We start from the raw sequence: 26,819 nt of genomic DNA on the forward strand, positions 1-26,819 counted from the left end.
GTTCTTTCTTGTTTTTTTTCTTGCTGTCAAAATAGTTGTGCCTGTTTCTCATCATTTGTACCCCATCCATAATGTAAAATATCACCCATATATATTACACCAGATGTTGGCTTTAAACATACTATTTATGTTTTCATGAATTTCCTGCCAATAAGGTCTTATGACAGCACAGCTCCAAAAAATAAGATGATGGTTGGTGTCATCTGTCACACACAGTTTCCAACAACTGATACCATTTCTCTGATGTCTTTGTTGCCGAAGTGTAATAAAAAAAACAACATTCCTCCAAACAAATTCTTGCCACATTTATACAGGTTGAACTCCATTGAGTTTCACATCTTCTTTTCCAGCCCTGCACAGAAATATCGAAATGTTACTTCTTTTCACACTTTTCTTTTATATTTAATTTATTTTCTGTTGTGGACTGAAGTATTCTCTCCTAAAGTTTGGAAATAATTTTAGTACATGATACAGATTTATTTATTAATAAAATAATTAGCATAATTCCAGTCTACAATGTTTGAAGAGCTGTTCTCAGGTTTTTGTTGAAGTAGTGACTGACTTGAAGGTATCTATAAAAATCACTTTGTTCTAAACTGTGTTTGTTCTTTAAGGATTCAAACTTTAGAATGTAAATGGATAATAATTAGTAAGCCCTTTCGTGATCCATCTTTTCAAATCTGTATTGTAGACACATCAGCGCAGTATTCTGTCTGGTTATTTTGTTTTGTAGTGCATTATCTGAAATTGTAGCTACCATCATTAACCCGTCTGTTATTGTATTCTCCATTTTTTTCCCATTGTGCCGAATATGCTGTATACAAACTAATCCATGGCCTTAACTGTGCTGCATAGTAGTATTCTTGCAAGGAAGAATGTTACCAAGTAGTTCAAAGTAGTTGTAGAGTTTCTTTGATACTGTTTTTATTCCTTGCAGTATGTATCACAATATACTCCATGAATTGTTTGGTCAGTATTGTTACTGTAAGAGTTTGAAAAACAAAAAACAATCATCACAAAATGTTGTATGAGCTTTTATATATTTGAGTTTAAGGGACAGTAATTAAATTGACAAGATTAGTTAATAAAATATTATAATTAATAATATTGTCCCGAAAAAGAGAGCAATAGTTAGTAATAGTAATTATTAAGTATCAACATAAAAGACACCTTCAATCCCATTACACAGAAAACTCAAAATAAATGTATTTAAACAATGGCTCTTAAGGGATTTATCATTAAGAGGCAGTGTTTTATGAAAGCAGAGGGAATTTCCCGACTGACATATGAAGTTTTGGCTCTGCATCTTAATAACAAACTACAGAAAGAGGTTGGCAACATTTTCTTCAAAATCTTGTGGAAAAATAGGAACAATTGTTTGAAGAAAACAGTTCTCAGGGATCTGAGGGAATTTTTACACTTATACTTAAAAATAATACATTTAAGATAAACGGAAAACGTTTTTAACGAATTTGAAACCTGCTAAAATGCCTGCTTTTCATCGCCAGGCCTTCTTGTCATGGTCTCTCATCGACAAACATAATTTGTAACATAGCTAACTCAAATACAAATCAATATTAGGTTGCAATCCAAATACGGAGTTCCTTCAGGCAGAGCAGCACACTTGAGAAAGCCACTCGATCCTCATTCAAAAGAGACTAGAAGAGCAAGACATCCCCTTTGAAGGCTGTAGAGGGCAGTCTTATGATAATAATGGTGCAAATATGGGGGGAAGAGAAAGGAAGTCTAAGACAGACGTTTAGAAATAAATCCAATGTAATAAGTCTGAGTGATGACTCTAAGGGTGTTGAGATCCAAATCAACAGATGGGTTTATGTCTCTGATCTGCATACTGTGTTGAGTGTCTTAAATCTTGCCAGACTGTGTGAACCTTTGTCTTTTCATAATGTAACATAAGCATTACTGCAGAAGATAGTAGAGTGTCTTACAAGAAGAAAAAAAACAAGTGTAGAATCATCGGTGCTTCACTTCAGAAATTGATCATGATCAATGTGCAGACAAGTGTTGTCATCTTGGAGGATAGAGTTTGGTCCCACACTGTGGAGATATGGAATTGCCACTGGATGCAGAATCGCTTCTTGATATTTGTCTGCATTGAGATTGTCTCCGATGATGACAAGCCTAGTTTTTCCAGTGAGGGAGATGCTGCCCAACACCATTACCCTATCGGTGCAGCAATCAGCATACGTTCTCTGCGTCTTCTCCACGCGCTGTCCCTACGATCCAACTGCTGTAGGCAGGATCTGGACTTATTGCTGCACATAAAATTCCTCCACATTCCAGTGTATGTGTTGTTGACACCAGCGAAAAAGAGCCCGACTGTTAAGCTCAAAACTAGAGTCAACAGTTCGGCATTGGAAGAAACGATCTTGCAAGTTTTTCAAGAGTGCAACCCGCATCCCTAGCACTGCTGCTCATCCCTAAAATGCATGTTCCTTCCAAATGTGGCACAATTTCAAAGAGAAATAAACAGGCTTTCCAAGGGTATGAGATTTATGGCCAAGAAAAATCATTACAACAAAGAAATATTCTACCAAATATACATTTCTTTACTTTTTGTGATGTTTACTTTTAAGTGTTGAAGTAGTTATACTAGCACTGACTGCATTGCACTGTGTGGTCCAGAATGACTGAATGATATCTAATAAAGGGAGGACACTAGTAATGACCCCGTCTAAAATGTTAATGTTTCTTTCACGAAATGGTCTCTCACTGCGACAATGAGAGCAGCTACCTCCTTAGTGTTTTACACCAAGGCTAAAATAATTGTCCCTCTTTGACATAACTTTATACATTAGTTGTTTCTTTTGGGTCAATTTGACCCTAGACTGCTTTAGCTGTATAACCTTGATGTCAAAGTGTCCCATTTCATATTTTTACTTCAAAGAAAAATGATACAAGAATAAATGCTTTCAACTTGATATTTTATGGCCTTATTGTAGATTATTAAAATCCTACAATATTGTAATTTTTTTGGTTTTCCTGGGCTCAAATTGATCTAGAACATAATAGTTATAACAGAAAAAAACAAATATTAAGAAATACTATAAAGCCATTAACTCTCTTTTAAATTTTAGGTCAGTCAGTGAGATTTTAAGATGATCTGCATTTCTCCATAGTCGCGTAACAGGTATCCTGAAAATATAAGGATGGGTGGGTGTGGAGGTTGATTATTTTATATTATTACATCGTTTCAAAAGAAATGCAGCTTTTGCTTGATACAATGTATGCGCTCACCCAACAATAGTTGCCACTCGTTCAAATCTGAACATAGAAGACCGTCACTTTAGTGGGAGTGGCCTGAGGTGATGTGCATTCTGGGAGTTGTTGTCTTTTATCCACATGAGCCTGTTTGTGTACAGCCTGGCCTGCATAACATATTTTTAATTGAATAAAAATATTAGCATGGACATTATTTTTCACTGCAAAACAATGCCTTCTTCTTGCTCCTCTTTGCTGCAACTGCTAAGCGAACATGCCAGTGGGGATGTTTGCAAATAGTACATACCCACATGCAGAGACCCTTGTCAGTGTAATGATGAGTTACTCTGAGGCTGAGGCAGACATCAGGTATGTGGCCAAAAGTTATGACAATGCTTTGATTTTGTATTGATGGTTTAGTGCCCCACAGATTCGTAGAATATGGGTGGTGCAGTTAAAGGGGACATGATATGAAAAATCCACTTTACAGTCTACTGACCCACAAAATTTGAATCCATCACATGTTTTGTTTGTGGTCTGCAGAAGTCTTACAACATAGAGAAAAATGCCCAGTTTCAAACGTTCTCAACTTGTGACAACACACGTTGGATTGGATTTGATTCATGCTACAGAGGAGTGATGTTGACCAGTAAAACTCAGGTGCGCTCATTGCATTTATAGAGACACATTAAAATGAGTGTTCTGAGAGAGAGCTGGTGCTTGATTCATGTTATATTTTGATTAAAGCACAGCAAAAATGTTCCATTGAGACCACAGGAGACTTTTTGAAAATGTGGAAAAGGGAAATGATATGTCCTCTTTAATGTGTCCCTCAAAGTAGCATAAATAAAGCCGTAAGCTGTAAACTAGCTACTGTAACATTAGCTCTGTCCTTTGGACCTTCTTTCATTCTTCCTTAATTCCGTGAAAGTTCACATCTGTTCATAGGACAACAAATACAGACAATATCTAGAACTGTAAAATAAAATAAAAGTCACATATTTCTAAGTATCTGTTAAATTAAGTTCAAGCACTTTTAGTAAAGGGTCATATTTCACAGGGGATGTAACAAAACTTAAAATCTTTATTTTTTTTTCATTCATTCATTAAAAAAAAGGTTGCTAAAATGTCAATGATTTAAAATCCCCAATATAATGGTGTTTCACCAAAACAACTACAACCTGATTTAGTGTGGCACTCAAAACACTGGTTGAGTAGTACACAGGCAACACTTTTGAAAGACAAATTCTACATTGCATGTTATTTTGGATCGACCATGTTCATCACTCAATAATTGTAATACCGAAACGTTTTTCAATACTTTGCATTTATTTGCTTTGTTTTTTTTTGTGTGTTTTTTGTGTTTGCAAGAAATCTACCATTTTGCTAAAAAATGGATATAAAGAAAATAGATGCAATAAATATTAACTGTACAAATTACATTGGCTCTCAGCTTTTTTCCAAAAGGGAGAACATGGAGGTTTATGCAGGAGCCACAGAGGAGACCTCTGTCTTTGATGTGGACACTTCAGAGCCTTCATCCACTTCTTTGCCAAAGAGCTTCATGATGCATTCACGGAACTGAAAGGAGCAAAAAAAAAAAAAAAAATTATTTTCAAAACAATTAAAAACATCTGAACAGACTTTGAAATTTGTTCAACTGTAAAAGGTGATGTTTACACCCACCTGTCGGTTCATAAAGACATAGATAACTGGGTTGTAGATGGTTGCACTCTTGGCAAAATATGCAGGCATGGAAGCAGCCAGAGGATGGAAAGCATATCCAGGGTTAGCGGCAGCATAGCAGGCCATGAAGGTGTAAGGTCCCCAACAGAAACAATATGCAAAGATCATGACCACAACCATCCTGGATACTTCTCTCTCAGCTTTCTGGGTTGACTCTGATTCCTTTTGTTGCATAGCAACCTGTGATCAAGAAATCAACACATGAGATTCTGCAGTCAGGCTGTGGTCAAGTTTTTGTAAGTATAAAAATGCATTAAAGATCACTTACGGCACGAATAGCCAGCCAGACAGCAAGGTAGCATAAGATAATGATAGCCAGAGGAATAATACAGCATGTAATCATAAGAGCAATCATATATGACTGGATTCCAGGGGCATCACTTCCACTGAATACATCAGGTCCGCAGGAAGTCTTAAGTCCATGAGGCCAGAACCTGGTGCAAGAAATTGTCAGATTAACATTTTTTGCTGATAAATATAAAATGCAATGTTGCAAAATTAGAAAGTCAACTGCAGGTTACCTGCTCCATCCAAAGAGAGGGCATGCACACCATGCTGCTGACCAGACCCAGGAAAATACAATTCCACCTGTGGCCCATTTTGCATCAAACTTAACATTTCCAAAAGGTTTACATACAACAATCCATCTTTCCCAGGAGATGATTGTCAAGGACCAGAGACCAGTAATACCTGTATATGAAAGCAGGATATTCAGTTACAATGTTTATCTCACAGCCTGACCTTGCATGACTGTCTCCAAAACCTTTGCTATAGAGAAAAACTATTTCCACTTACCACAGGTTGAGACAACAAAGCCCTCAAACATGCACATTGGGTGTCCGAGAATGAAGTAACCAAATATCTGGTTGGATACACTGATGGTGCTGGCAAAAAGAGTCTCTCCAAGATCTGCAATTGCAAGATTGACCAAGATCCAGTTCAGAGGGTGGCGGAGTTTCTTGAACTTTGCTGTAGCCACCAAGACAAGACCATTAGAGAAAACTGAAAGGAAGACCACGCAAAGCATCCAGAATGTTGCAAGATTGTAAACCCATCGTGGAGCAATGTGATAATTGGGACCCTCAAATGGACCTGGGGGAAAAGGAAGAACAAAACAAGTTTCATATGAATCAGTTGACTGATTTTATGGATGAATTAGTTAGTAGTCTTAGTTAATGGCAGGAGCCATAAAATGCTGTTGTGAATTGATTTGTAATTTTATAGAATGAACGGTACAATCAATTTGAATGATCATGTGAAATAACTAGCTAATTAATTCTGCTGTTCATTCTTTGACTCGTATACAATGTCACGTGGAAAAATAAGTGTGTTTATTTTGAATTAAGTAATAATAATAAAGTTAGCAAAGATTGATATCTACTCACAACAAAAATAACTGAAATAATTTGAAGGACAATTACTAAACCAACAAAACAATACGGTTGTAAATCATTTGAATTATACTTTATTGGAAAACAGTCTTGCTCCTGTTTGAGGTCCTACTGCTGTCACTGCCTGTTTTTGTGGGTTTTTCTTTACTATCATTATGATTTACATGCCCATCATTGACGAACAGAAAGATCATACTGTACCTTTGGTATAATTGCTGTTTGTGTAAACGAACATAGATCCCCTCGTTGTGTCTTCATGGTGCCTCCTGGCTTCAAAAGACTGTTTTCCCCACTCTTCTGCCATTCTGTGCTTGGAAGGAGGTCCCGAGCAGTTTGGCCTTTCTTGTCACTTACAACCTCCTTGGGTGACTGGTGTTTCAACTCTCACTTTAGCTTTTATACCTATGCTTCAGCGACTTCTGATGGGATTAGGTCAAAGTCACATTACATCCATGGTCGGCAGTGATACTCATCAGCAGACCTGGAAAAAGGAACCTTACTTTGAACTGTAATTAAAACTAAAAGCTCATTAGGTTGCACAATATGCTAGACTAATCTTATTTTAAAGCGGATAGCTGTCCACTCCGTTAAAATGGAGATTAGTTGGGAGAAACTTTAATTAACTTTTAATTTTAAACTATTACTTGCCTCTGTTAAAACATTTAACAGCAATATTGTCCAGCATTTTTGTACCGACAAGTACAGCACGAAATCAATATGTGATGTAGCAACCCTGAATCTGTATCATTTGAAAACAAATTTTAGAAATGCATAACTCCGAAACAGGAATTGCATCAGTTGAATGTTTTGAATTTAAATTTCTTAAAATTTCTTTGGAGACATTTGAACAAACACCGCCTTTGCATGATAACATTATGTTATTATGTGTAAAATGCTTTGATTTCTCTATGAAGGGTATTTTGTAGACCCTGGTGGGCATGAAAGGACAGCCAAAACTTAAAGTAGCTTAGTCGGATAAATGGTGACAAACGGAAGTTCAATGACAACAGTTGGAGTTGTTGACATGTGAGGGAAGTAAGGCAACCCTAATCCGTCCGGAAGGAGAGTTCACCTCAGAACAAGGATTTTTTAAAACCTCCTTGATCTTACACTCACGTCATAGACCTTAAGGCAAGGGCAAAGTAGTCGGTTAACTCTGTATCATGAGGACCTACTTCAAAGAAACATTACAGAAGGATTTATCAGTTAATTTAATCAATTAGCCTCTTTAATTAGCATAATTCTTGATTTTTCAAAATAATTTTTCAAATAGTTAATCAGATTAGGTCTGGTGTCTAATGTATACCAATTTTAAAAAAGACAAAACAAGAATCTAGTTGTAGAGTATGTGACTAAGATGCCACTAAATAGGCCAAAGTCAGTCCAGTTCACAGGCCTTTATGCCTGTTGATGCTCGCTATGCTAGAAGCCAGAGTGGAGAGTTGCACAGTCCGTATAGGGACTTGGGTTAAGAAACCAGAGCGTCGCTGATGCAGACCAAAAGATGGAAGTTGGTGTGGTAGCTGGAGATGTGCCAGACGACAACTTCTTGAGCACTGCCGAGGTGCCCTTGAGAAAGGCATCGAACCCCCACCAGCTCAGGTGGCGATTCCAGTGGGGGCAGCCACCGCACTCTGACATCTCTCCATTATTGCATGTCCACATTCAGTGTGAACCAGAATTTCCTCCTCAGGGATTAATAAAGTATATTCAATTAAATTAAAATTAAATAATCCAAGTTTTGATAATAAGTAAATAAAAAAGTTGATAAAGTGATCAATGTTTTGAACAAAGAAGGAAAAAACAGAGAAACAGAAGAAGACCTCTGGTTGAAATTTTGTGAAGTTAAACTTTTTGAAGCATTGTTCTTCTTAAGTGTGCTGATTTTGCATTACCCTGCATCAACGTGGTGTGTAACGTCTTCCTTTTCTTCGGATTTATAAAGACAACTTTCTGCAATTGGCCAACATGTAACATGTTTCTAGCTTCGTATAAAATGCAGTTTTATACAAAGCTAGAAACTAACATGTTAATTAAGTTAAATTCGTATCTCTTAAAAATACATACCAACCAGATAATTTACATCTACAGAGTAGAGTATTTTTAACGCCATTATTTTTTGTGCCATTTCACTTTATTAGATATGGCAGCTGAGGAGAGAGAAAAAAAAGAGAAAGTGCAAGAGACAATATCTTACAGTGAAGGGCTCAGTGGGCTGGGATTTGACCTTTAGCCCTTATATCTTAATGATCTTGCCAAAGGGTTAAACTAGATGAATATGCCATAAAATGTATTTTTTCCTATATCAAAAAAAGATTTTAAACCATCTAAAATCCATCTGAGTGGGTTGACATAAATGTGTTGATGAGGCAGTGGGGTTTACGTTCCCCAGAGCCCTGTTATTTAAAACAAATATGGAGTCACATTTTTTTCGAGGTGAAAAAAGGTATCAATCCCACAAATCCATGAAACATTAAAGGAAGAATGTATTACTTTTTGATCTAGTAGCCCTTGAGCAATAGCATTAAACCAAATCAAAACAAAAACTGCTGTTTGGCGACACCTCTGCACAAGCAATGTGTCACGGTGCAGCAGGCAGGAAACAGGGAGGTCTTGTGTTCTTTGTTCCTTGTGTTTCCTGCCTTTGTGATTACCCTGATGTTCCTCACCTGTCTTGTTAGTCTCACCTGCGTCTGATTACCCCATGTCTATTTAGTCTCTGTGTTTTTCGTCAGTCCTCTGTCGGTTCATTGTCTTTTGTATGTTGTTGTGTCTTTGGTTGCTGTCATTTCTCTCCTGAACCCTGCTGTTGGATTATTTGGATGTTCTCTCATTGTTCCTCATTTTTGGATTTAGTTTTTGAGTAAGTTTTGCCTTTTGTTTAAATCTTTAGTTTTTTCTGCACATGGGTCCTTCTCCCTGTTTTCTGCCCGAACCCCTGACAAGCAGAGGACAAAATTGTCCTTTGCTTGTGTGTAAGTGTCAATTTCCTGTAGCCTACATTGTTGTGTTAGCAGGCTATTGTTAGCACATTTTGGTTTTCCTTTTGTTTATTCTTTAAACTATATTTATCCCCCATTGAAGGACATTTTGTTGTTACAACAGCTGAAAGTATAATTAGCAAAAATGGCAACAAGTCTAAAAACAAACATACATATTAATTTAACAAAGCGAAGGAGAAAAAATAATACACGTACACACTATCTACACTTTCACTTGTGGAAAGACAGACACAAAACACGATTTGTACTAAGCATCGTTATAATGGGTCAGTAGGTGGTGATGGCGTTAACCAGTCTGACTCCAGTTGAGATGAAAGACCTGCGGTAGTGCTCTTTCTTCCACGGTGGATGTGTCAGTCTGCTGCTGAAAGAGCTGCTCAGAGCCCCCACAATGTCATGCAGGGCGTGAGAGGGATGTCAGCTTTGTTAACTTCCTCCGCACACCCACCTCCTCTCCAGTCCAGAGGACAGTCCAAGACAGAACCAGGTCTCCTGACCAGTTTGATCAGTCTGTCTCTGTGCGCCCTCCTCCTCTATGCAGACCACTGCATAGAAAAGTGTAGACGCCACCACAGTGTCATTGAATGTCCGTAACAGAGTCCTGCACACTCCAAAGGACCAGCAGGCGCAGTCGGCTTTGTGTTGTGTAAACAGTCCAGTATATTGTTGAAATGAACACTGAGGTATTTGTACATCTCCACCATTGCAATGTCCAAACCCTGGATGTTTACTGGTGCAGTCTGGGGTGTCTTCGCCCAGAAGTCAGTCACCATCTCCTTTGTCTTGTTGGCGTTGAGCTGAAGGATGTTGAGCTCACGCCACTTGACAAAGTCCTGTTCATTGGACACACACCCAACAATGGCTGTGTCATCAAAGAACTTCTTCAGGTGGCAGTCCCCAGAGTTGTAACTGAAGTCTGAGGTGTATTGGGTGAAAAGAAGGGTGAGAGCATGTCCCCTGTGTACCATGTCAGACTCACAATCCTGAAGCCTCACTTTGGTCTGATGGTCAGGTAGTTGTTGTCCACGTTTTCTACTCTTGCTCTTTCTAGCTTCCCCCTGAACAGTGCAGGTTAGATGGTGTTGAGGCACTGGAGAAATCAGAGAACATGAACCTCAGGTCGATTTCTGCTGTATAAAATTTTAGACATTCTTCCTTTAACATTTAGCTGATTTACAGCATTAGGACTATGAATCACAATAGAAACGTGACCTGGTGGAGTCTCTCGGTCAACAGGATATAAGGATAAGGGTGAGGATAATCTTTATTGATCCCCCAATGGGGGAAATTTGGGTGTCACAACAGCTCCAAAAAACTGTAAAAACAGGGAATATAGACAACATTAATAGCAAAAAAGAAAAAAAAAACTGGCTATGAGTAAGTTTACATTAATTAAATAAAGGGGATAAAAAATACAAAGACTTAAATAATACAAGGCATAAACACTATGTACACTTTCGCTCATGGAAAGATAGGAATTAAAACGCACACATTGTGTAACATTAATGATAAGGTGATTACAGTACAGAGTCATGTCATGTGGCGGTGATGTTGTTAAACAGTCTGACTGCAGATGGGATGAGTGACCTGCGGTAGCGCTCAGTCTTGCAGGGTGGGTGTCTCAGTCTGCTGCTGGGGGGGGATTGTCCATGATGGATGTCAGCTTCACTAACATCCTCCTCTCAGCCACCTCCTCTACAGAGTCCAGAGGACGAACCGGCCCTCCTGACCAGTCCGTTCTTTCTGTCTCTCTCTGTGCTCCCACCTCCCCAGCAGACCATTGCATAGAAAAGTGCAGACGCCACCACAGAGTCATAAAATGTCCGTAACAGTGTCCTGCACACTCCAAAGGACCTCAGTCGTCTCAGCAGATGCTGCAGTCGACTTTGGCCCCTCTTGTTGGTGTTGTGTGACCCGTCCAGTTTATTGTTGAGGTGAACACTCAGGTACTTGTATGATTCCACATAATTTCCCAAAATATAGGCTTTTGAGTTTTTACATTCATCTAAGTTTTTTAACAAACATGGCGACAAAATTGTTCCCATTAGTGCCTTTGTTGGTGGGAGATTTTTTTTTTGTGTTGTTTATTGTTGTATTGCCACTAGTGTTTGGTTTTCCCTTTTAATGTTTAAATGGGTTCAATTTCACTTAGATACCAAATTTTTTAAACCTGACAACAATTATGAATTATGCTTTTTATTTATATCTCACTGTGTCTTTTTACTAGCTTAAAATAGAGTGCAAGCATAATCAACTAATAATGAAAGAAGAAGTCAACTTTTTGTCAGCATGAAAATTGGATTTCCATCCTTCTCATTGACGCTTACTTTCACATTTGTAATATCTCTAAGATCAGGCAGATCATGTCACAAAACGATGCAGAAAAACTATTTCATGCATTTGTTACCTTCAGGTTGGATTACTGTAATTCTATTTTAGCAGGGTGCTATGGTAAATCTCTAAAGACCCTTCAGCTAGTCCAAAACGCTGCAGCTCATGTTCTGACTAGAACTAGGAAAAGGGACCACATTACTCCTGTATTGGCTTCTCTCCATTAGCTCCCTATAAAATCTAGAATAGAATTTAAAATCCTTCTGCTCACCTACAAAGCTCTAAACGGTCAGGCACCATCCTATCTTAAAGAGTTAATTGTACCGTACTTTCCATCAAGAACATTACGTTCCCAGAATGCAGGCCTGCTCGTGGTGCCTATAGTCTCTAAAAGTACTATGGGAGGTAGAGCCTTTAGTTATCAGGCACCGCTCCTTTGGAATCGTCTACCAGTCGGGGTCCGGGAGGCAGACACACTAGATACTTTTAAGAATAGACTTAAAACTTTTCTTTTTGATAAATCTTATAGTTAGGGCTGGATCAGGTATAGACCAGCTCATAGTTATGCTGCTATAGGCCTAGACTACCGGGGGAACTAGCACCATGAACTCATATCTCTCTCCCCCTGCTTTCATGTCTTATTACTGCATGTCACTATCTTTAAATGTACACCTTCTTTCTACGTCTTGTTCCATTTTCAAGTCCAGCACAGTTTGGCAGATGGCTGTTCTGTCATGAGCCTGGATCTGCGAAAGATTTCTGCCTGTTAAAGGGACATTTTTTTCTTGCCACGCTATGACGGATTAAGCCGGGCTCTTGTAATAAAGCAATAAGTAAGGTCCTTTACCTGCTTTTTGTAAACATAACGATGAACATGGTCTGTTTATCTGCTCTTTTGTAATGTTAACAGACATAGAGTAAGGTCCTCTACCGCTTTTGTAAAGTGTCTCGAGATAACACCTGTTATGAATTGACGACATACAAATAAAGATTGATTGATTGATTTTTTTGGTTAGGGTTGGGTGTAATTGCTACCAAATTGGGAGAAATGGGGTTAAAATCTGAAACTAAAAAAAGGAAAAATTGGAAACATAGGGCTGTAGGGAATACAGGCACACTCCCCTTTTGGAGACCCGAGTAACTAACAGCCAAGTCTGCACTCTTGTTCATGTGTAATTTTTTTACAAAAAGAAGAACAATCCATCTTTAAACTTTGTCAGAGGAAGAGAGTGTGTAGACATCTTATTACCCTCATAACCTCACCTGCCTTTGATGTTTGTTATAGAGCTCAGTTTGACATTTCAAGAATAAGGATTAGGTTTAAATCCAATAGATTGACTAGCTCAACTGATACTGCCAGATGGGTCACTGTAAGTGGACAGGCTGTTAACATTTTTAAACAACATTTAATTGAATACTACTTCTTTACTCAGGAATAATTGGCAGGGTAAGGAAATCTGACCTGAGCTCTTAAACATAGATCGACAAGTTAGGGTTGGGTTGAATATAACACTGAAAACACAAAAAATCAGAAGTTCTTTCTGAAAGTCTTTTCTGAAATTTCTCTGTATCCATGTAATGCATGTCTGATGTTTGGGAGCAATTCTATGAGAATGGAATAAGAAAATGTGTTCAAATATCGTTCAAAACCTGGACAGGTCTTCAGTCATTCACAAGGCCTAATCTCAAACCCTGTTAACATTTGGTATTAAAGTGTGTCCTGAGTGATTGGATTAGAAGTGGACAGCTGGGTTAACACAGGTGCTAACCCAGGAGGCTCTGAGGACGGAAAGTGATCCGATCACAAATTTTTCCTGTGCCGTATTAAGGATCACCCACTTTCCTTGTATCCATGGCAACAACAACATGCATTTGATTTTGATTATGGGACAATACAAGGCTGTCTCAAGACAAGAGAGTTAAAGCTGATCACAGATGTGATTATGGAGCGGTTTATGCGAGTTTTAAGTTATCCAGCACCATGAAGATGATTTACTGCTGAGACAAGCAGATAGGAATCACAACTTGTGTAAAGTTTTGTGAACTAAGCGGTGCACATTCTAGGTGGTTAGAGAGGTGCAGGGTTCGATTCAGTGCCTTGTTTATACACAAATGTGTTTTGGGTGTTGCATGAATCAAACCAATCATTTCCTTTAAGAGCCAGGTGCACCTGCAGGCGAGTGCTAGTGTTATTTACCTTCTTTCTTGATTGATCAGGCTCTGACCAGGTGCATGTAACTTCTTCCTTTTATTGTGCCCATAACACCCAGAAGACACACAGGCCACTGAATGAAATATCAACCTGCCAGAGACTGTAGATGAAAATTAGCCTGCATGGCTAAATCTGGCACATTTACATGTGTGACTGTGTTGCTCTTATTAAATTAATGTACATTGTCCCTTTTAAATAAAGAAATCTGAATTTGTTGATGCTTACATTTAAGTTACAGTCGTTTGCGTTTTCCCCCAGCATCAGAAATGTTCAAGGCCAAATCTTTTTTTTTTTTTAAAAAGGGCGACACTGAGCACTGCACAGGTATATACCTTTGCACTAACTTTTCAGTCAATAATTATGGAGACATATACAATTTACTCTACATATATGCAGACCTGTGTAAGCATTTACCAATCTCAGTGTATTTCTGGATCTATTTGGTTCTGTTTACACATTTCTGGATCTGTGCATAGATCTGTGCATGCATTATTGGATCTATTTACACATTTGCAAATAGATTTGCAATAATTGCATTGCTTGGGATCTTATTGATCACTTTTATTATCTCAGTAACAATGTAAAAAACAGGGGCCTGGTCCCAGGGTTCCCAGTCTCCACCCAAGGAGACAGTTCATTGAGATGACACACTCTTGACCAACTCGTCACTGCCTTATACATTACTCTGCCTTCCCCACCCCAGTAAGAAATCCAGCAGTAATCTTTAATCTGGTAATGTACTTAGAGTCCTACATAAAACAATGTCCAAGGATTTCCCAGTGTAACATTGCAAAAAATTACGTGTTGGTTTAAATGACACAAATGACCTAGGTCCTGTAACTTTAAAGGGCTAGTGTGATTTCACAAAGCCTATAGCACCAATTCATCATACAGATGGGAAACATATTCCAGTTTGAGACGTAGAGGAAGACACTCTCTACTTGAAGAGTTGGCCTTTGATTTTCCAGTTTAAGAAAAGTATTTTCAGAGGGCTAGCTCAGGTGGGCCCTGGATCAGCCCGGCTGTCATCTATCTATCTATCTATCTATCTATCTATCTATCTATCTATCTATCTATCTATCTATCTATCTATCTATCTATCTATCTATCTATCTATCTATCTATCTATCTATCTATCTATCTATCTATCTATCTATCTATCTATCTATCTATCTATCTATCTATCTATCTATCTATCTAGAAAATTTCATTTACTAATTCATTTTTGCCACTCTTTCACGCATTCCCTGCTTAAATGTTGCTTTCTCTGTACCAACATGTATCATTTAAATCTCTGGAACATTTAATACAAGTGATAACCTCTAAAAGATGTTTACTGAAGTCATAGATCAAATGATAGGTATTAGCATTACCTTATAGTCTTCTCTTTAATCTTAATTATTTTTTAAACTAGTGTCAATGCCTCTTTTTGGCTATTAGAAATAATGTAGGTTAAGATGCCGGAACAGTCTGTTGGAGAGGTGCAATAGTCTTTTGAATAAAGGGATAAGCGACACACTTTCAGAAACCTCTGCAGGTAAATCATTCAAAGTGTTTCACTCATGTGCACATGCAGGGAAGAGCACAGGACAGCAGCATTAAATGACATTAACAGTTTGCTGCCAAATTGTCATGTTTTAACTGGGACTACTGAATTGGAGGGAGCCATAATTAAAGTCACGAGCAGCATGCGTTCTTTTTGCAAGTACAAGTGTCTGCTAAGAGAACCATGCAGTCTAAGATTGTGAATAAAAACAGCCACGAACATCATATGTTGAATGAATGTAGCTCATAAATGTATTCATTAAAGGGAATGATTGAGTGAATTAACTCACCTGGGCAATGCTGCTGAAGATTTCTTATTCTCAGCTGACCAAAGCAGATTAAACGGACAACTCAGGTTCTTCCACAAAACAGATTAACACGGAGTAATTACTTCTGACATGCTTACTCCGTAACACTTTAATCTCTCCGGAATAACAGTTCACTTCAGGAGCAGAGGTTGACAAAAGCTGCTGCCGTGGTTTCTTTTAATCCGTTGATTCGGTGTCTGTCTGTAGTCAACTTCTTGCACAGGTAAATGTCTCGCAGATTGGATAAGAACTCCACATGGGACAGGGACAGCGCACCAAAAAGAGGAGGAAGAGGGCTTGAAACTGAAGAAATTTGTAAACTATTCTTTTTTACTTGACTTTAAAATGATTCTCTTTTCTTGTTGGTAAGATAATTTTCCTTTTTTTTTTTAACAGCGATTGAAATTATGGTGCTTTAAACAACTTACATTTATTTTGCCAGAACTAAAGCAGATTCAAATAGATTCACAATTTGTTGTGTGTGTTGAGTTTTTTGCATTTAAAGACCTTCTGTAAATTATTTACATATAATCCAAGAGGTGGAGTTGGCAGTTTATTTTTTTCATTACCCCTCTTTCCTCCTATTTCCATGTGATCCTGTGATGTTTCGAGAGTAGGTCTGGAATTCCGCTAGTTCTGAACTATTCATGTTTGGTAAAAGTTCACTACTAGCAGAACTCGGATTTGCTCCCGACTACCGACGTGAATCGCCTTGACCACTGTGAACAGGGGACAAGTGGTTCATACACTTGCTGTTTGAGCAGAAGGTGGTCAACATGTGTGGTGACAATTACTGAGTGTAAATAATTACGCCGGTGTGATGTGAACAGAGTGTACCTTTGCCTGCCTTATGGTCTGTTGTTCACTTCACATCAGGTAATAATTTTACACTCAGATTTTGTATGCGTATGTTATCAAGAGATGTTATTGGCTAACCACCAAAACTATTTTGTTTGACCTCTCTCTTTTCCTGCAGCTCGTGGTGGCCTAAATTCCAGAGGGTAATGGTGTCAGTAGTGATTTAGAGTATGAATCATGCCTTTTGTCTCTTTCAGCACCAGGACAGGCAGACGACATGTAACTGCTTGTTTTATTGTTCGTCATTTTCACAGGTAAAACTACAGAATACAGCGCCTACTGGATTCTGATTTAAATACATTTTCAGATGTGAGTTTTTAAAAGTCAAATGATTTTCTGTAATTTCTGCACATTTTTCAATTTAAAGTTTGTATTTTTTGTTTTTACTGCTTTTGAAATGATAGCGCTTAAACAACTTATGTTTTTTTTTTTTTTCAAAACTAAACGACATGTAAATGTATCTATATTTATTGACATTTTGTTATTTAACAGAGTGTTTTGCATTTAAAGACCTTCTGTCAATTTACCAGTCGTCTGTGGGTCGTTAGAGTCAGACGGCCCACAGATGACTGGGGATGGTAACGTCCTCAGGCGGAACTAAGTTATTGAGTCAGCTAACGACTCTGATGTGGGTCGTCCTCGATAGATAGATAGATAGATAGATAGATACTTTATTGATCCCGAGGGAAATTCAAGTTTTTTGTTTTTTTAGATAGATAGATAGATATATATATAAGCATGCTAATGAACCACAGAGGCTTAAATCTTTCAGTGCTATGAATGTAGCCCCAACCACCCCGACCACCTGATAGTTTAAAACTGCAGAAGCCTTTCGGAGAGGGAGGAGAGGTGAAACGCCCTCAAGATCTTCAACCAGTCCAGTTGCCTTTGGATCAAGCTTCAAATTTACCATGACCTGGATGACTAAGAACCTAAATAGACATGAGTTGTTTGTGACAGATTTTTTTTTCATACGCTTTAAAGGATTTTTCATACATCATACATATTTAGCTTTGAACTACATGTTATATTTCAAAGAATATTCTGATTGACAGCAACAAGGACTTGTATGGGGCTGATAGACAAGCCAAAGGTTAAATTAACCCTTTGATTTACATTGTTACTGTAATTGAAAGTGCAAGTGCACATCAAAACTAAATTTAATTTTAGTAGCAACTTATCAAACTGTGTGAGTGTGAGAAGTAACTGAGATAATACTTTAATACTTTGTTTGCACATACATAAGTGGCCTTTTCTTTGACTATTTGTGTACATGTGCTGAATCATCTCATGCAAAATAAAGCAACCCAAAAGTTACTATTTTTGAAAATGGTAAATCACACCTCTGTTGTGATTTGTAAAAAAAAGTAGCTTTTGGGTTGATTATAATCTGAGTCAGGTCTGTTTGTTTCCATTTGGTTGATGACCCTTTTTCAAAAGAAAGAAGTTAATGAGGGTGTCAGAAGATATGCTTCTAGACATCAATTTTAAGTGATGGACTCTTAAATGTACAGTTTGATTACGCCTGTGAATAATTTGTTCTTTTAAACGTATGGCACCATCTGTAGGCTTATCAAACATTTATGAATCTATTAAAGATGTACAGATGATGTGTTTTAATTAAACTGTTAATTAGGCTGTTTCAGAGAAAGTGGCAGTAACAAACGGGTGCTATTTCCTGCTACATGGTAATATGTTTGCATGTAGGAAAGACAGCGATGGTTGGTTTCATTTGTTGCTTTAATGTTGAATGTTTCTCACAGAAAATAATATCTTAATTTTAAGTGAAAAGTTGATCTTTGTTGTATTTATAATGTTTTGATGGTAGAGCCATATGTTTTCTATGTTATGTTTATATTATGTGCTCTACCCTTACTCAGAAGCTTCATAAAATGATGAATCATCCCTTTCCAACTAATGTTTAATGTTCTAAAACGTGTGAGATATTAAAGTATAAACAATGAGCTGGAAGGAAATGTAAATGTGCAAATTAAAGATACGTTTAGTCTGACTTACACTATCAAGAGGAGTTAAAAAAATGGACAGGCTTTCATTGAGTTTATGTGACAGAAGAACTGCAGTTAATAACACACACCAATGCAGGGTTGTGAGCAATGTCTTTACTATGACAATAGTGAATTTGTGCAACTTTTCAAAAACATTCACAAAAACTCTAATGTTCTTGGAGCATTCGCTTGTTATTTGACTATAAACTACTATGGGTTTTGAAGTGACCTCCATTGTGCATCTTGAACAAAAAACAAGATTTCAGGACAGAAAACAAGACTACCAAAGAGATTACATTTTGGAAGTGTACATTCAAAATGAATAGCCTAGTAGAGACAAAAATAATCCCTGTCATGGTGTATTTAGTTTTTTTTTTACATTTTTATTTGCATATAACTCTTAATCAGGAAGGATAATATCATTACACCTGCCATACTGTGCTTCAGTCCAATCCTTTTTACAATATATGTCATCAGCATGAAATGAGAGCAGCCTAAGCAGGTCCAACTTTAGAAACTTCAGTAACTGATGAACTTGATGACTCCTCATCCTCGCTTGCACTCATCCCCAGCATCTTCTTTAAACATGTGCGGAACTGAAAAAGGGGAAAAAAGCAAATCATTGTTGTGGGGTATATTTTTCCATTGTTACATGTTAAGTACTTGTAGAAATGAATCCCTTTGGAGACACATACCATCAAAATATACCAGATCATTTTATTTTATATATGTCAAGCTTTTTTCTACATAATCCAAGTCAAACAAAATTGAAATGCTTTGTTTGTAATTGCACATGATCTTGAAGATGGTTATCAGTATCAAGCTTTTTGTGTGTTTTGAAAGCCCCCAATAGATGTACCACTCAAATTGAATTAAAATGTGCTCTTTATAGTTTGTTACTAGTCTAGAAAAACAGTTACAACAGTCCAACAAGTGAATACAAAGTTCTCTTCCCACCTGCAGCTGTATTATTAATGTATCCGTACTGGACTTTGAGACTCACCTGTTTGTTAAGGAGAATGTAGATCATTGGGTTGTAGACTGTCGAGGCTTTAGACATACAGGAGGGTAAGGTGGCCAATCTCAGGTCAAAAGACTGGCCACGGTTGTTTACAACCCATAGTGCAAAAATGGCATAGGGTGCCCAGCAAAATAGGAAGCCCAGCACCATGACAACCACCATCCTGGTCACCTCTTTTTCTGCCTTCTGGGTGGAGGCAGACTCAGCTTGGGCTTTTGCTGCCTGTTGATGAAGAAGCACATAAAAGCGGAAGATCTGTTAGACACACTCACACATCACATACGAAATCGGTATTTTACTGAATACATCTGTATTTTAAGAACACAAATGGAAAACCTGAAATGTATATTGCCTACCGATTTCAGCATTAAGAGTAGCTGTGAGTAGCAGAAAACAATAGTAGTGAAGGGAACTGCAAAGCAGAAACCGAACAGGAAATACACATAGGACTCATTGTTGTACTTGTTGTTGGATGTGTACCAGTCTGGTCCACAGGAGCACTGCATGCCCTCCGGGATATACCTGTAGAGACAGAAAAATAATTAAAGTGTGTGGTGGTTTGACTCCTAATATTGGTGCAGGGGGATACATAACACTTAATATTCTTACAAGAACTCACAGAGTCTAATAAAGATTTTAGTAAAGATAAATACAAAAGCTGAAAAACGTGTCTTTAAAGTGTTATTTTCTAAGAATCATTAGTCTTCTAGAGGATTTTTTAAAATGAATAAATCTGTTGTGTGTTTTGTCTGTATACTGACCTACTCCAACCAAACAGAGGAGGAGCTGAAGCAATCAATGCAAAGACCCAAGTTGCTACACAGCAAGCTATAGCATGGTGCGGCTTGAAGGCAAAGTTCCCAAGTGGCTTACAGACAACAAGCCATCTCTCAAACGCTACCACAGCCAGAGACCACAGACCCACCATACCTGCAACAGAGCAATGATAAATGTGTTTGTTGTTCACTCACTGTGCTGAAACTAATCATATTTCATATTCGTTGTACAAACTCAGTGATCCTAAATGTGGGGTTTCCTATTCTTTTGAATATTATCTTCCAGGCTTAAATCACAGAGCACAAAACCTTACTTTGCTGTTCCTTGAAGGTATTGTGGTCAGATTTACTATTACCTATGATGAGTTTATTTTGCTGTCACATGTTGATCACACAAATGAAAGGATTTCACTTAAAACTTAAAATAGTCCTTTGCCTGTGGATTTCAGGTTGAATAAAACTTATTAGCAGCTCTAATCTTAGCAATTGACCTGAGCCATTCAAGTAACAAAGTTTTGTCTCTGGGCTGGAAATCTAAGTAAAAACAAAGTTGGGTTTGTTGTGTCCATGGCAATATATATCTGACAGATGTTACAAAATATATTAACAAAAGATTAGTATACACAAAACCTTTCCCTTTATTGTCAAATAAATATTTTGAACTTATAGGATTTGTGAAGCTCCTCACCACCCAAAGTTGCTGCAAATCCTTCAATCTTGCAGCCGGTCGGTCCAACAGCCATGTATCTGTTGGAGAAGCAGTAGAAGCAGGTGGACGATCCCACACAGGAAACAAGGAGGTTTGCCACTGCCAAGTTCACCAGGATGTAGTTCAGATGAGACCGGAGTTTCTTATATTGAACAGTACATGCGATAGTGAGGACATTAATACTTGTCCCACACACAAATAGGAAGAACATATAAACTGACATTGCATAATAGACACTTAGGTGCCCCAAGTGATCCTGTGGAACAAGGAAAGGGCTCAGTGCAGTGATATTGTTGGTATCCAGAGGGATGGGAATAAAGAAATCCTCTGGGAGCTCCATTTGGCGATTTCCCCTCATTTCTGTTGAAGTCTGTTGGAGTGTCAAATCAAATTTGAAGCACTCTTCAAAAAAATTTAAAACGGATTTATTAGAAATCTACAAATTATTTACATCTAATTCGAAATAAAAGCAAGGAACTTGTTGTGCGCTGTCCTTCGACAGTCTCTTTTCAATGGGACATTCAACCTGCATTTATAGGAGACTTAAATATTGCTTAGGCTCAACTTAATTGGCTCAAGGATGGGATTTAAAGCTTTCGTTCACTTCCTACATGATTGCTCAAGGAACGAGGAAGGGATTTAAAGCTTTAGTACACATCCCACACACACTTGTACGTACATGATGAACTCCCAGAGCAGCAACCACCACCTTAGAGCTAATAAGTATCAAACTGGGCATGGAACAGTTCATTAAATCCTATTGTCTAATAGGCCTGTGTTAGTGGACTACAGTACATAATCTGATCATCTGTGATGTTCGTGGGGTCAATTGAATGCATCTGGCCCTTTGTAATCCTAGTGATCCCTACAGGCTTTAAGTCATGTATCTTGGCACATTATCAAGGTTTCCAAATAAACAGTGTAATTTTTTGTTAAAGGATGTAAATTAACGTCAAAGTGCGAGTTATGCAACACAAAACTCTAAAGGTGACCGCTAAAACAAAAAACGAATACTGTTAAAGAAACAGCTAATGGACCACTGGAAAAGTCTGTTACCTTCGACGAACCTTTGTTTTGCGTCCTATTTTGCCCTTGTAGGTGCATCTGGTCTCTCCCCCACCCCCTGCTCAGGCAGATTTCCATCTGACCTGATTTCAGGCCAATCCAATCACTTCCATGGGGCCGATTTAACTATGATGATCGACTGTTATATGTCATTAGGTCAGTAATGTCTCAAGTAAAAATAAATTAGCTTTTCGTGTGACGCTGGTTCAGTATGCCAGGTGTCTATGATAGTCTGTCACAGTGGTTCGGAGTAAACTTGTAGGACTGTCAGACTAAATGTTGTTGATTTGACTTATTATTTTGCAGAAGAAACTTAAACTTAATATTTAAAGTGATCAGAAAACCACAAGAGCAACATCAACAAAGAAACTGTGAATTGGAATAATTAACAAGGACAAATGTACACATCAAATTTTGAATCAAGCTTTGTATTACATCGAGCCAGTTCATTGTTTTGGAATCAGATATTCCAGTCACTATGACAACTAAAAATTTCATTTATTGTGTCTGTCATGCTGCTAAAGAGATTTTTTTAAAGGTAATTACAATGATATGATTATATAAAAATGGTGCTGTTGTGGGCCAACTATTACCAAAAAATTGTTTTAAGATTTTTCTCATTCTGTGTTTTACCAATCTTTTGTCATGTCTGTTAAAAGAGCAGAGGATTTTATTTTATAGAAGTGATGTCAAATGTTAGATTAATATTCGCTGTACAACAGTATGAGCTGCTGGACTCAGATAAATAATTACAATAACAAATAACAAGTACAAATAAAGGAGTCAACTTTTTTTGAACTACTGCATAATGAGGTGTGATTGTTCAACAACAGTGAAAACATGATTATTGTAGCCTTAAAAATATCATTAAACAGTACAGTCGAGGTTTGGTGCAAAGTACATGTGTTACCTTTGGAACAGAGAATATTTAAAACCTATTGTATGTCGTTGAGAGACAAATACCATGTGAAGATTGAAGAAATAAGTAAGGATCCACCATGCCTTCTGTAACCTCTTTGTAAGAAGTTGTTGTTTATAATCACATATTGGATGTGATTATTGAAGATGACACACATCCTGCTGTTAAGAACCTCACTGTACTTGGCTCCAAAGAGGAAATTCAAGATTAAAGTATTTCGTAAAAGAAAAAACGGAATGAAGGCAAACAAACAATCACACCAATACGTTGTATTTGTGTCCAAGTGCACACAGTGCTGTTTGAGATACTTATCATCACTTGTTCTTAACATCAAAACCTGGTTTAACAGGTTAATCCTACTTCCTAATAAGGAGCTCAGCCATCCAATCTGGTTTCCAATGACACTAAATCGGATAATCTCATGTGCTTAGCCTTTTGTAATCCGCTCTCCTGGTTTAACTCAAACTGTGTGTTACCTTTTGGGCATTTTGCCTCCTTTCCTGAGCTTTAAAAGCACATAAGACCTCGAGAACAATATTTTACATTAATTGTTCACAGCACAACTTTGTCCTTCGACCGCTCAGAGAAAGGAAAGACTTTCGACATGGTCTATAAGACGAGACAGGTGATTTTGCAGAAGACTAAAATGCACAATGCTCTATGTGTACGTAATTACATTAGGGTTTTGTTTGTATGTTTGTGTGTGTGTGTGTGTGTGTGTGTGTGTGTGGGTGGGTGAGTAATACTTTGTTTTGACCGCAGGATTTTTGTCTTACCATCAAGTGCTGTTAGTGTACAAACCTGATCAGAAGTGTCTGGATGTAAAGAAGCAACGAGGCGAAGGAGGCTACATCAAAACAAGACGGTTAGCTGACATCAAGTCCATCATTGGTTTTTCAGGTGGGACCAAAGCTTCTTGTATTTAGTAGTTCATCAATTTTGAAGCATTAATGGCAGTGACCACTGTAGATATAACAACCATACATCATCTTTAATTGCTGGACGGCTTGAGACATCAGGAAGATGATGATGAAGAGATTGTCGTCCAAATCTAGAGGGGTGGGGATCTCAAAGGTCTTGTGATGTTTCAGAACACTACTATGCCTGCTGTTTCCTATCATATGAATGTACAAATTTAATTTCTCTTCGTTTTCTATTCCTTTTCATTTAACGTAATTGACTTCATCATAAACACAGCAAACAAAGGCAACTCTTCTAGCAAAGGAATGTTTTTTTGTGTTGTTTTTTACTTTTGCTTCTGAAAACAGAAATTGAAAGCAAGAAGTTTAGGGAGTATAAACAAAATGTTTGGGCATCACATCTTAGATTTATACAAAATTGAGCATTGACAAATGAATCATGGCAATGTTTAGAAAATTAATTTCATGACTTAATTTGCCAAAGAATCCCCTGGGAAGAATTACATCCACAAACACTGCACTGGGGAATAAATGTTGTTTTTATTGATGCTTTGTAAGATGACCATGAGTATTTTGAAAGGGGACTTTAAATAAGATGTATTCATTTTATTATTATTCCAAGAACGTTGAGATAGCTTCATTAGCCACTCAGATTCATTTTTTAAAAATGTATGTATTGTCTGTCCCCTTCTCTGTGAGATCAATTTGTTTCAAGACATCAGGACTTTAGCAGAGTCGACACACTTCAGTAACTGTTACATTCCAATGTGCAAAACCTCCTTTGGACAGTCAGCCTTCTTTGTTATGGGAGTAAAGCTGAGCTGAACATGCAGCACCATTTGAATGTTTTTAACAAAGCTATTAAGTCATGGCTTAAAGAGAAACAACATTGTCCCCACACATATACAGTACATAGAACACAAGCTCACATACAGAATGTCTGTGGTATACTCTTACAGATGTCTTTTGTATTTGTATTTGGATCTGTCGTGAATATACGATTACACTGTACACTACTCTGTGCTGTTTTTTGGTATTTTATCTGTAACTTCTAAAAGCCTCCTGTGGACAAATGGTCTTTTTTTTTTTGAAACTTTATTTAGTTATAAGCACTTAGAGCAGTGCATATGGGAATTGTGCATGGTTAAATGTTACAGCATCAATGTTATTGTATATCCATGTTAAATAAACAAGTCAGTACAAATATATGTATAGACATAAATTGTCATGTGTGTTCTTATTGGTAGATTAGGATAGGATAGGTTAGGATAAACTTGAATTTCAATAAAGTATCTATCTATCTATCTATCTATCTATCTATCTATCTATCTATCTATCTATCTATCTATCTATCTATCTATCTATCTCTCTCTCTCTCTCTCTCTCTCTCTCTCTCTCTCTCTCTCTCTCTCTCTCTCTCTCTCTCTCTCTCTATCTCCACCTAAAGAAGTCTAGTGCCCAAGATGCTTCAGTTGGATCCTATCCAGACAGGAGTAGTAATTGTTTTGTAACCAGATAATCCCACTGAGCTATTATGACCGCTAAACACATTACATAGGAACAAAGGTATCCTGTTTTCTCTTAGCATTATGATGGATGATCTTATACCTTCATTATCCTATCAGGATTTAGAAGGATTACATTAAGTGGAGCATGGATAGCAGCACAAACAGAGGATTTCCATTATGGTTGAATGTTTGTTTATTACTATTAGGTTAGGAAAGTCTAAATAAAACAGTTAAATAGTTAAAATATTCAGCAAACTTATTAAAATTAAACAGAAACTTTAAGAGAGTGTGTGAATGAGTGATGCAGTTACATTTAATAAAAAGCACCCCACTACATTATTGAATAAATCTTTCAGCAGGTTAATTGGGCTTTGCATAATGACGCCAACCCCAAAGGCTTCAACGCACAATCAATTAGGATAATTGGCATTTAGAATAAGCGACTAAGAAAAGAATGGGTTTACAGGATAGCTGGCATGAAAGCTTGTTATCCTATCATACACACACTGTCATTTGGTTTATGCGACACACTCGGGAGGTTTGCTACATAGTCACAATGCCAGGAGCGCAGTAAACCTTGTGCAGCACCTGCTAACATCAGTCACCTCGAGAAAGGTAAGTTGTGTTGAGTTTGGGGCAAATATCAAAGTTGTCATTAAAAAATCATTGTGTTTTCTTTTTCAGACAGGGACTTGTTACAGATCTGTATCCACAAGAGGACGGAAACAGCTTATAGAAATTTCTTGATAAGAGTCTGGATAGGATGTTTAGATTTTTTGACCCAAGTAAAAGCATTTACAATTTTAAATAGAAAACTTCCAGGTTGAGTTGTCTCATATAATAGTAATAATAATAATCATCATCAGTGCTTCGGTCCCTAATAATAGACAGATGAAAAAGGGGCATACCTGCTGTTTCCATGGGGATTTCAGACTGTCTATAAGTTTGTGCAGGCATCAACAGGGGTATAAAGTCCTGGAGTCGGGGAATTGGCTTGTGGTTTTTCTTACACTGTATGGTTGTGTGCAGCTGTATGACCTAAATATCAAACATGTCAGGAAAACATAAGGCTGATAGGGAGCAGTATTTGAACTGTGAACGGCCATCGTTTATCAATATATACACAAATGACTGACGCCAGGCGACTTTGTACGCCCGGCTTGAGACAAATCCCAGTCAACATTTTACTGCATGGATACTACATGAAAGTTAATGAATCAACAGAGCCAGATAGATGTGATAACATTTAGCACAGAACTTACTGTGACACCTGTTGGGTG

The 26,819-nt window shown here is 37.6% G+C and overlaps 2 protein-coding genes across 2 annotated transcripts; both read right to left on the bottom strand.

Moving 5' to 3' along the window:
* Positions 1 to 4,530: 4,530 nt before the first annotated feature.
* Positions 4,531 to 6,726, bottom strand: LOC306821900 (red-sensitive opsin). Its single transcript, XM_079340532.1, has 6 exons — positions 6,561 to 6,726; positions 5,764 to 6,060; positions 5,490 to 5,658; positions 5,237 to 5,402; positions 4,909 to 5,148; positions 4,531 to 4,803 (listed from the first exon to the last, which is right to left on the bottom strand). Exons 1-6 carry the CDS (start codon positions 6,661 to 6,663, stop codon positions 4,705 to 4,707), a joined length of 1,074 nt encoding a protein of 357 aa, XP_079196658.1. The 5' UTR covers positions 6,664 to 6,726; the 3' UTR covers positions 4,531 to 4,704.
* An 11,994-nt stretch (positions 6,727 to 18,720) lies between these two features.
* opn1sw2 (opsin 1 (cone pigments), short-wave-sensitive 2) lies at positions 18,721 to 21,641 on the bottom strand. Its single transcript, XM_079340534.1, has 5 exons — positions 21,107 to 21,641; positions 20,404 to 20,572; positions 19,999 to 20,164; positions 19,625 to 19,864; positions 18,721 to 19,217 (listed from the first exon to the last, which is right to left on the bottom strand). The coding sequence occupies exons 1-5, from the start codon at positions 21,483 to 21,485 to the stop codon at positions 19,116 to 19,118; spliced, it is 1,056 nt and encodes a 351-aa protein (XP_079196660.1). The 5' UTR covers positions 21,486 to 21,641; the 3' UTR covers positions 18,721 to 19,115.
* Positions 21,642 to 26,819: the final 5,178 nt, after the last annotated feature.

This window comes from Symphodus melops (assembly GCF_947650265.1).
Source record: "Symphodus melops genome assembly, chromosome: 4".
NCBI classification, from domain to species: domain Eukaryota; kingdom Metazoa; phylum Chordata; class Actinopteri; order Labriformes; family Labridae; genus Symphodus; species Symphodus melops.